This window comes from Aquarana catesbeiana, linkage group LG10, assembly GCF_042186555.1.
Source record: "Aquarana catesbeiana isolate 2022-GZ linkage group LG10, ASM4218655v1, whole genome shotgun sequence".
Lineage (NCBI taxonomy): Eukaryota > Metazoa > Chordata > Amphibia > Anura > Ranidae > Aquarana > Aquarana catesbeiana.
The window spans coordinates 123357329-123369374 of NC_133333.1; the positions used below are offsets into that span (position 1 = coordinate 123357329).

At 40.4% G+C, this 12046-nt stretch overlaps 1 protein-coding gene across 3 annotated transcripts in view; it reads right to left on the reverse strand.

Moving 5' to 3' along the window:
* Positions 1 to 8085, reverse strand: part of TRIM29 (tripartite motif containing 29) — a 67407-nt gene extending 59322 nt beyond the window's left edge. Inside the window, exon 1 of one of the 3 annotated variants that reach the window (XM_073602559.1) lies at positions 7267 to 8084. In XM_073602559.1, coding sequence (XP_073458660.1) covers positions 7267 to 7872 — 606 coding nt within the window. In that variant the 5' untranslated portion in view covers positions 7873 to 8084. Of the gene's footprint in view, positions 1 to 7266 lie in introns of all 3 variants that reach the window. The other 2 variants (XM_073602558.1, XM_073602557.1) reach the window with 2 other exon arrangements.
* Positions 8086 to 12046: the final 3961 nt, after the last annotated feature.

Here is a 12046-nt window from a genome sequence, read left to right on the forward strand (position 1 = left end):
GGAGCAGCAGCTGTGTCCGTGTAGCTGCTGCATCCCAATTGACATCAATGGGACTGCCTACACAGGGATGCATGAAGCATTGGGTAAACATGTCCATCACACGGGCGTACGCTGTAGTACACCCTATGTGAACAAGACCTAAAGATTACTTCTTTACTGTTGGAGTTACTTATTTAACCAATGTGAATGTTCAAATTGCAAACTGGATTTTAGTAAATAAGGTGAATATGTGTTCGCTTTGATTACCCAACCATGTGCTACCAGCCGGTGGTAGCTGCAGCACCCACTTACTTTACAGCCATTTCCAGAAATGTGCATTGGGAATATTTTTCTGGACTTATTTTTATAATAGTCTCATGTTTCAAGGATGGATAGAAGGGAACTATTGTCCCAGGAACTGCACTATATAATCAATCAATTAAAATTTAGCTTTTTTCTTATTTCTTATTTGAGCTTTGTATGATTTAGAGCCCTTTCACACTGACAGTGCGGCCGTGTTACCAGTAAAGCGCCGCTAGTTTTACTTTACCGTAGTTCCAGAGGCGCTTTTCGGCCACTAGCAGGACGCTTTTAACCCCCGCTAGCAGTCGAATAAAGGGTTAAAAGCGTGCGCGAAGCACCGCAAAGCTGCGGCGCTTTGCAGGCATCTCGGTGGCACTACCGATTTCAATGAGCAGGGGCGCTTTAGGAGCGGTGTATACACCGCTCCTAAAGCGCCCCAAAGATACTGCTTGCAGGACTTTTTTTAACGTCCTGCCAGAGCAGCGCCCCAGTGTGAAAGCACTCTGGCTTTCACACTGGGACTGCAGATGAGGCATTTTTCAGGCGCTTTACAGGAGCCTCCAGTGTGAAACGGGTCTTAAGATACAGAGTAATAACTAAACAAATGCATTTATTGCAGTGGAAGAACTACCAGGGTCACAAGAGGAGCACCTGTGACTGGGCCCTGTTGTTCTGCCACTTGGGGGGGGGGGGGGCGAGGCCTCCTTCCCCCCTCCTCCTCATTGCAGTGGCTTTCAAATTTACACAAAAAGCACCAAGCAACATACTGTCACCACGCACCTGATCAGTGGACCGCCTCCCCCACCCAAGCCGAGATCGGTCCAGTCTCAGCTAGACTGGATTGGGCTCAGAACACTGGTTGGGTGAATTTAAAAGCAACAGCAAGTGGGGGGCATGGGCGGAGAGGAGGACAAAAAGACTTACAGGAGGTCAGTATGTGACAGCTCCAGGCCACACAGAGTCTGTGGGGAAGTCAGTCACTCTGTGGAGGGTCACTGATGTAAGCGGGAATGGAGACCCTTAGGTAAGGTAGAACACAGATATAAGGGTCCTCACTCCTCTCTTACATCAGTAAACCCCTTTACTTTAGTGTATTCACCCTGTAGACTCTGGTTTAAAGGGGAAATCTGATATAAGGGGGTCCCTGGTAGCCAGAGTATCAACCCCCCCCCCCCCCACATCAGTGTTCCCAGCATGTTCTCTGATGTAAGGGGCCTCTGTAGACCAGAGAACATCATATATGAGACATTCCCTTTACACCAGAGCACGCAGCATTCCCGTTTACATCAAGGTTCACAGTGTTCCCCTTTACATCAGTGTTCCTCATTGAACTGTAAAGGGGAACCCTGCAAATGTGATGTACTGTAAAGGGAAACTCTGATGTAAAGAGAGCTCTGGAAACGCTGCGAAATCTGATGTAAGGGGGGACAATAATATAAGGGTAACTCTGTGGACTATGATGTAAGGGGAAGCTCTGCGGACTCTAATGTTAGGGGAAATTCTATAAAGAGCACCAGCATCAGTGGGAAGGGCCCCTGGCTCAGGTCAGGGGGGGCCTTTATGGTTTCATGGCACTAGGGCCCTGAAGGTTCTAGTTACACCTCTGATTTATTGAAAACAATGATTTAAGGTACAGTGGGACTGATTTAATAAAACCTGGAGAGTGCAAAATCTAGTGCAGCTGTGCATGGTAGCCAATCAGCTTCTAACTTCAGCTTGTTCAATTAAGATTTGACAAAAAACACCTGAAAGCTGGTTTCTATGCAGAGTTGCACCAGAGTTAACACTCTCCAGCTTGAGTAAATCAGCCCTTGTGCAACAAACATGTCATGATTGGATTTGTACTATTTGTAGTAGTATGATTATATAGTATTTGATAAGCTGATATACACCATCTTCACAACAATGTGTCCCTGAAAATGATTTTAAAATGTTGGCATCTATTCACAAAGTTCATTTATGTTTAATCCCCAGATGAAAACCCATATCAGGACAAAGAGGACACCATAATGCATACTGTAGTTAGACAAATGTAGAAGAACCTGTTTTGCTATGGTAACAGTAGTGTTGCTGGTTAAGCTTTTAAAACTTGTTAACATACCATGTCTATTTGGCATGCAAACTACCAGGAATGACTATGCTGAATTTCCAAATCACATGCAGTTAAAATGGAGAAGGAAGATGTCAGTTTATCGTATAGGTGTATGTCCACGTTTATTTAAGTTCTTGGTGGATCCATAGGGGGATGCTAGTTACCAAAGGCCACCCAAAATGGAAACATGCTTTGGGTATACCTTCTGTTAAAAGTGGTAGTAAGCTCCATTTTTATTTTTATCTGGGCCTCTGCAGCTTTTTTGCCATAATGTGCTAGTATGCTCCACACACTAGCACATAATCACACACTTACTTGTCAAAGGAAGCCTTCCATCTCTGCACTGTCAGTCTTCTTTCCTGCTTCGCTCAGTTCAGCCACTTGAATGGCAAGGCCGCATTGACATCACTCCTGTACATATGCGCGGAAGTCACATCACCACGGCACAGAACGGGTGCCATATTGTACTCTGAGCTGTGCATGCGCAGCTCAGTGTACATTACCACTGACAGGCAGGAGGAAACTTTTATGAAACCAATAGTACAAATATACAGAGCAAAAAATGATTGTCTGCACTAAAATATATAAATAGATATATGAAACAGTTTTTTTCCTTTAACAGTTGCATGTCTGTATTCAGCATGAGTCAATGTTCAGCTTCTTTCTATAACTGAAATAAGCGAACAGCTTCTTACAATAGCATAACTTAATATGAGGAAAAACATAGAACACATAAAGTAGAAATTAATCAATTTTACATTTTATTTGTTACTTCCTATCCCGACCAAGGCAAACAAAAAGAGAGCTGGGTAACAAAAGAATTGCTGTGATCTGTGATTGGCTGCCTAAGGATTTAGCAAGTAAATCTGGATTTATCCAGTTTTAAAGCCTGGAGCCCTAAGAAACTACTTTTGAATATAGACCACGGCTGCAAGCTGTCACTTATCAATTTCTCAGGTGGGGTTGAAGTGATGTCAGTCTGCGTAACACGCAGAATTTGCCTGCAGGCAAGTACCTTGTCTGCATAATGCTCAGGCACACCCAAGGTGGGGCTGCTACACAGCCATAGATTTTAGTTATTATACAGAGGCATTTATGAAATGTTGTAATGAAGGAGACGCCCTCAGTCTGAGTTCTGTTGAGACAGGACCATAGGAGCATGTAAGCCTCAATACATTTAACCGCTTCCAAACTGTGCTCTTCCTGAGCTTACCTAAAAATGCCTATCAAGTAGCTATGCAAGGACTATACAGCATAGTAGTGCAAAGCACATTCACCTTCTGAATCCAGTTAAGTTTTGGAGTTTCTGAGGTTAAGTTAGTGAAATAGATAGATAGATAGATAGATAGATAGATAGATAGATAGATAGATAGATAGATAGTCATACCACCAAGAAGCTAAGAACTGCTGACCATTTTCAAAACAATCAACAAAAACTCATTGCGATCAACAGTTTTCCCCTTAATGTATATCTTAAGACAAAGGTTATTTTTTCCATCTGTGCGCCATTGGGTAATTGCCATTTACTTCCTGTCCTGTAGACACATTAGGAAGTCAGAGAAAATCTCTACAAAGTGAGGGAATCCCCACTTGGACAGTTGTCACCTGAACAAGTTTCCTCATTGGAACCCTTCCCTTCCTTTCTTGCAGTGGTATTGAAAACGTTGGGATAGGAGTTCTGGATTCAAATGGTAGCTCCCTGTTATACAGGGTACAAAGTGGAAGCAAAGTGTAAAAGAATGAGGGCCACAGATTAGTTTAGGTCCAGTAAAAGTTTACCAATCATGGTAAAAAAATCTGAGGACAAAGTCAACACGTTTTGGGGGTAGGCTCCCACTCCATTAGGGCTTAGAAGATGGCTATAATAGAGGCCCATAACGGACTCACAATTGTAAGACAACAAAGTCATCATAAGGACAGCAGTGTAATCTCCAAGTGACAGTAAGTTCATTATAATTTATGTTGCCTCACAATTGTGTGTCTAGTATAGGACTCTATTACAGCCAGCTTCCAAGCCCTGATGAAGAGGGTCTTGAACCCCCAAACGCATTGGCTCTGTCATTTGCTGTACCATGTACTTGTATGAAAATGTATCCTGTTCTCTTTGTATTGCTTCCTTTGTGTGTTCCTGACAGTCCCTCTGCTTTCCTATTAAAAGCTGACCACACTAGGCATGAGAGGACAGTGTGGTCAGTTCTCTAGCTGTGCTCTCCTCAGCCTGCTCTCCTCCAATGATCAGACTTGTCCTGACACACCCCTTCTGAACAGCATTTCGCTGGGAAACTCAGTGTGCGGTTGCGTATCCTCCCCAGCTCTTATTCAGCTGAGAACAGAGGGAGTGTGATCATTTATAAAAAAAGGGGAAAAAAGTATATATAATGTTTTTTTGTTTTTTATATATATCTATACACAAATAGTTTGCCTTTCATTTTAATTTTAAACTTAATGGGTTGCTTTACAAGGTGATTATTTACAATCATTGAGGAGACTTCTTGTACAAGAAGCCAGTTCGATTCCCTGTTTCATGTTTTTGGATCAGGAGAGGTAGAATCTGATTGTAATTGCTGCAAGGGCAATTGCTGGATTTTATTTTAAACTCTTTGATACATAGGGCCCATTGTGTAGTCAGCATTAGGGATGACTATAGTGTATATATATTTTTTTATTGTATTTAAATGCACAAGATCCTAAGCTCGCGATACACGTGACAATTTACAAGCAATCTCAACCACTTTCGATCTAACCAGAATTTCAAATATGGTTGAAAGTAATTATCAGAAATTAAACAAACTACACTCATAGGTTCAATCAAAAACCAGTATGTGCTCGATTATAAAATCGAAGCAAGATGTTTTTTCTATCAAATGTATTTTTTTTATTTTTTTTTTTTACAAAAAAATAATAATAACTAAAACACAGCAATGACATCAAAAGTGATTCAAGTTTGCCACCATGTTCAAGCTAGTTCATTTCAATTTCATGTCCTTGCTGTCAATCAAAACCACCATTTTATGTCTTAGATTAATTGCTCTGTGATCTCCACAAAAAAACTGGAATAAGAATTTTGATCCCCCAATCAAATTTCCACATGTATGGCCATGTTCAGAAAGTTTTATTCATTGGAAAAACTTGGCTAACTCAGATTTTTTTTTTTTTTTTATAGTTTTTCCTTGGATAATGGATTCTAGATATCATTAGGAATTTGGTTTGCTTATAAGAAAATATTTTTAATTTACTAATTTATTTGTACATTAGATTGACATGATCTACCAAGCTTCATCTGCACATGATGGCCTGAGCGTTCATGTCCCCTCTGAGGTGGTAACATTTGGAATGCATGATTAATAGTTCTCTAATGTCTTCATAGCTACCTTTACAATACAAAACAACATTGTGCGTGTACTTTGGATTGCCATGGCTATCAATAAGCATGTAAGCAAACAGTAAAAACAGTAAAATGGTTGTAATCAATTAACTAAGGGTATAGCATGCTTAACTAGTTAGATTTCATTTTGTGTGGCTCTATTCAATACAACAAAGCACAGTGCTAACCTGTGTGACAAGTCTTCATGAATAAAGCTGGATATACAGGCTGAGCCTGTCCCAGAAACATGATCAATATCTCACATTCAATTTTACTGGGGTCTTTTTTTTTATAAAAGGACACATAAACAAGCTGATCCTATGAAAACCTATCGCGCATGTTTTTTTTTTCCTTTTTGTTGTTTTTGTTTTTTTAAGAAACCATCATTATAAAGAATACAACTAACATCCTAACAGGACTGTAAAGCTGTGCATGGGCCCCCACTCTCCTTTACAGAGATGTGGGTCTGGTTCCTCTATCACCCCTGGTTGCTTAACCTGAAGCCCAAGGGCTGCATGCTGCCCTTTGGTATATGATTTGCTACCCTAGGACCCCAGAAGTTTCTAGTGGGAACATTGATTGGGGTAATAGCATTGATCTCTACTAGCCTCATGTAACATGTTCCCGGTTTCATATTGCCTTCTGCAGCATATCCCCAGCCAAAAATGTGCATGTCCACGCCCTCTGACCCTCATTTCTTCTATTAGGTCTGCAGTTTCTGACAGTCCTCTCAAGCATTAAATTCATTGAACATTATGTGTGGGCCTTTGGTGATGTCAGGGGCCACATTTGAGGCCCCTTTAGCTCAGAAGTTGACAACCACTGCTCTATAACTTTCACATAGACTTAAACATTGTACACTTCTAGGACCAGTTATAAATGAGAGACATTCTTACAATACCCCAACCCTGCTTCCGATTCGAGAACTGACCCCTGTCACATACTATGGACCATGAAAGAATTCAGGGCATCACAGATGCTACACTGTCTACGCTCAAATGAATTTGTACTTTATCATTAACTGAATGAAAGGGGTCCAAAAATTATTGCCATTGTTGTCATACGGTATATAGCCTTTAAACATTAACAAACACTGATGTGCCAATTTAGCTGCAATATGTGTGGATAAGTTGCCTGGGATTCTACATTACTCCCCTTTATCTGATTAATGGGTTTGCCTTCAGTGAAACAGAGACCTACTGGTAAAGTTGAACAATACAAATGTAAGAAAATTATTGTAAAGAATAGAACTAAGCCATATACAATATTATGTCTGGACTGTTACTGACAGTATATGTGTAAATAAATAAATATTACAATTCTTCTATCCCCCTGGACATGATCCATCTGTTTATGTGTAAATAATTTTATATAATAATTTCCCTTGACATAATGCAAACATTTACTTTATTTAGCTGCATTAAGAACTTTGTGCCATCCGCACTAATAAGGATTGAGTATGACTTGATTTTGCCTAGTCATTGGGCCTAAATAATACCCCAAATGAGAATTTGAAAACAGTCCTTACCTCCTTGACATATTTTTCAGCCTCAACAGTCACTGTGTTATGATTCTTGTGTTCTTGGAACATACATAGATAACAGATGCATGTCTGGTCTGTTTGACAAAACAGCTCCATCGTTTTGCTGTGCAGTTGGCATTTTCGAGCTTCAAAGTCTCTGATGGGATCCAGTAGCTTATGGTCCCGAAACGCAGCCCCCTCCAGATGGGGCTTCAGGTGAGGTTCACAGAAAGATGTCTGGCAGACCAAGCAAGACTTGACAGCTTTTTTCTTGTCGTCGATGCATGAATCGCAGAGGACATCATCGTTATCCATAGATCCCACACTTCCACGAATGGATCTCCGAGCTTCTGAATTCTCAGAACCAGGACTGCTGGGTGTCTGCGAATCTGGTGAATTAAAAAGACTCACCCTGCTAATTTTAACACTCCCTATTGCAGGGCTGGTTTTTAATAATGATGGATTCACGCCTCCTTGTTTTGGGCCAGGACTATTGATAAGTATCTGCTGGTTCTCATCATTAACACTTGAGTTTACAGGATCCGGTTTAACAGGACTGCCGTTTTCTTCAATGTGGGAGCCGTTGGTAGCTTTCGTATCTTGATCTTCCATTTCTCCTTAACACTATAGAATTCTAAGTGCTGGTCACTCTGCTGAGATACTTTAAAATCTGAGACTGAGCAAGAAAGGTGCTGTAATAAAAATCTACCTCTGACTCAGACCTATTCCAGTGAAGAAACCAGATTCTTATTGATGAATGATGATGATGAATGACAGCAAAGGAGATATGATGAAGAGATGAGGCAGCTAAGGTTACACAATCTGATCCACACCCAGGAAGCTCTGAGAACATTCTTGCCCTGCCCTCCTTTACAGAAACAGACTTTTTTTTTTTAATTATTTTTTTTAACTGGCTGCAACCTGCCCTGCCTGTCGTTCGCTGTGGACAATTATTTTTTGGCAGTACAATCTGCTGATTAAGTATACTATAAGCTGTTAGTGCCCTACATAGGAAGGTAATTTTGATGTGCACATAGTTGCATTACAACAACGATAGGCTTTAATAATAAAGCAGTGCAAAGAGCAATACTAATAGTGGAGCAGCAACTAAAAACTAATACAATTTCACCTTTAGTAAATAAAGCTCGGTCAGAGCAATACATGATGTGAGCTGCTTGCTAATCAGTTACAGCACATTGCAGTAAGGTTAAATAAACCTTACAAAGTCCAACAACGGTACTTAAAGGGTAAGTTCACCTTTGTACACTTTTTTTTTTCTAAATTCCAGCTCACCTATGCACCAATATACCATTCATGTACTTTTTTGCAAAAATATCTAAGCTTTCCATTAAATCTATAGTCACTTACTTTTCTTGTCTAAATCCACGTTTCCATTAGTAATGTCTTTCTACCTGATCAGACTATAGGTCAGGACACAGGAAGGAGTTGACCAGCTGACCTCATTAGCACACACCATCATCCTCCCACCCATTCCCAGGTGTACGTTTTTTAAATGAAATGCAATCAATCAGTGATCACCCTTCTCACTAAATACACAATATACAATCAGATTGTATAGTGTATGGCCATGTTTATACACCTAAAATGACTAGTTACGCTTTCAGTGCCATTAATTGTTAATGGGACACCAAACACAGAAGCAAACACACATTTTGCCATGTGAAAAAACGAGGGCCAAATGCTGCAAAATGCACAGTAAAAAACACACAAACCACAAAACACCAAAATATCCCATTACCACTTGTAGTGCAGCCAATCAAAATCAACAGGCTGCCCTATGCGTGTCACAGGAAAAGCGAGACACAAAATGTGCGCCCCCTCTATGCTAGATGTGAGGGGGGCATGAAAATGAAATTGGCGCGATAACACAAGAACAACAAGGCTCCATTCACATTTCACAGAAATGCACTGCACCAAAAATTGCAGTATAAAAAACGCACCAAGCTCCAGTCTAAAAAAAAGTTCTGAAGCTTCTTTGGGGCAATTGCTGTGTGAAGGGAGCCCATTCAGGTGGATGGACTACCCTGTGTGATGAGTCAAAAGCCCCCCCCCCCAGGAATGCGAGCTCCCGCTATGCAGAGTTGTGAACAGGGCTTGACAGCTGAGTGCTTCTGTCCACTCCTTCCTATGTACTTGTATAAAGATGGCCATACACTATGCAATCTGATTGTGTCTTTAGTGAGAAGGGTGATCACTGTTTGATTGCATTTCATTTAAAAAAACGTGCACCCGGGAATATGAGGGTGGATAATGCAGGGTGTGTGCTAATGAGATCAGCTGGTCAACTCCTTCCTGTGTCATGACCTAAAGTCTGATCAGGAAGAAGACATTACTAATGGAAACGTCTGGAAAACGTGGATTTAGACAAGTAAAGTAAGTGACTGTAGATTTAATGGAAAGCATTGATATTTTTGCAAAAAAAGTACATGAATGCTATATTGGTGCAAAGGGGAGCTGGGATTTAGAAAAAAAGGTGTACAAAAGGTGAACTTACCCCTAAAGGAGTTTAAACCCTGTTTTTTTAAAATAACAAACATGTAATACTTACCTCCACTGTGCAGCTCGCTTTGCACAGAGTGGCCCTGGTCCTCCTCTTCTGGGGTCATCCGGTGGCACTGGTAGCTCCTCCCTGCATCGAGTGCCCACATTGGAGAAGGCTCTGCTAAGATGGACACCCACGCGGGTGCGCTCCCGAGTCCTGCTTTTGCGTCCATTTACACAGAATGCAGGACTCAGCCCCGCCCCCTAGTGTGGGAGCCAATGGCTGCGCTGCTATCAGTCTTTCCAATCTAGACCTGAGACAACAGGCAGAGAGGTAGAGCGCGTCTCCGCCATGGGAATGAATGGGCTCAGGTGAGTAAAACGGGGGGGGGGGGCTGGGGGGCTGGTCAGTGTCATAAGTTTTTTCACCTTAATGCATACGATGCATTAAGGTGAAAAAACACAAGGGTTTACAACCCCTTTAAATTACTCTATTCGAAGATAACAAGTAATCTGTAAAACCGTATAGGTATAAAGCAACAGAAATAAAAAAAATATGCATTTTTTTACTTCATTCTTTTAGGAGGAACTTTAGGCAAAATCTTTTTTTTGTACTTTTAATTACAGTGAGGAAGGATTAGAATGTTTATTTATTTTTTATTGCCATGTATGTCCCCTTTGAGGAGATTTATACTACCCACCTCCTGTGTCAGTGACTCCACAGGAAGGAGAATCCCCCCCCCCCCCCCAGCATTACTAACTTTTCTCCATTCTGCTTTATTTTGAGTCTTAGGAAAATTATAAAATTGACCACACTTGATCAGGGACACAGAGAGTAATAAAAACCTGACAGAGAATCTTAAATGTCCTGCCTTCGAAAATGTTTAAATGATTTTACTTAAAGCGGGGGTCCACCTATCTATCGTGTTTTTTTTTTTTAGTTCATTCACAAACTTTTCTTCTCAGCATTACATACTCACATATTGTGTGTAATATGTCCTCCTGTGTCAGATTTCGTCAGAAAGAATAACTTATATTATTCACTGCAGGCGGTTTCCATCTTCATTGTGGGCATTTGAAGCCCACAAGCATTTATTTCCTGGATGTGGTGAATGCTGTGCTCCCAGCATTCACTGCTCATTCCCGCACATGCTCAGTGGCATCCTGGGAAGCCTGAGACTAGCTCCCAGGAGTCTGGGAGAGGCTAGAAACACGCCTACTCCCACGGGAGGAGAACCAGGAAGTGCAAAGAAGAATAGAAAAATAAAAGGTAATTACGGCGATTAAAATTTTTTTAAACGGCATGTCAGCATCTAGGCAAGGAAGAGAATACATACAGATATTGTTCAAAATTTGGGTGGAACCCCGCTTTAACGTTCCTTTTTAATATTTTATAATTTTATATATAACTGCAAAAAGGAAAATAAAATAAATGGTAAGCATTTATGATGTAGCTTATAGGTGCACATTTGCCTAATGAATGCATAAAAAACATTTCCATAATAAACTTGGGTAAAAATATCCTGGTTGTAAAGTAAGTTTTTATTGAACATAGTTACAGCAATGAATGCTAGCAGAATCAGAGGGAAAATACGTTAAAGTATTTAATGAGGCTAGATCATATGACAGTACTGCTGTGTATGTGCTTCAGGGTACAAGTCTGAGCCATTCCAGGAACATTTAGAAATGTGAAGCATTTATTTACCATTTACAGGAGTAACAATGAAGCAAAAAAGGGTCATTTGGAATTTAAATTGTATAGGTAAAACATGAAATATTAATAAATTAGCATTCTCCTTGTAATGTAAACCTAGCAAAGTCTAACAACCCAATTCATTAAATGATGACAGCACTATTTTCAGCAAGTAGACTATGGAAAGCTCTTGTTGCATTTTGTGGAGCAAAGGTTTTCTCTGATTCAAACCTATTTAGTTAGCAGAATGGGAAAAAATAAAGAGTGCAGTATTTGTTTTTACTTTAAAGCGTTTGTAAAACCAAAGCCTTTTGTTACATAGTAATGAAAGTGGAAGAGTTACAACCTCTGTCATGTTTTTATTGCTGCCAGTGTCTTCTCTGGGGAGATTCACCTTAATCTCCCTGGCGGTATGATTATATCTGATTTTTGATGCTGAAAGCTGTACGTTGTTTTGCATGGAAATTCAACGTTTTATATTGTAGGCCTGTAATTCTTAGGAATAACTCACTTAAATCTGTCCAAACAAGAGTCTAGTAGACACCCCGGGTATGATAAAGTTTGAAACACAAAATCATAAATTATAATATA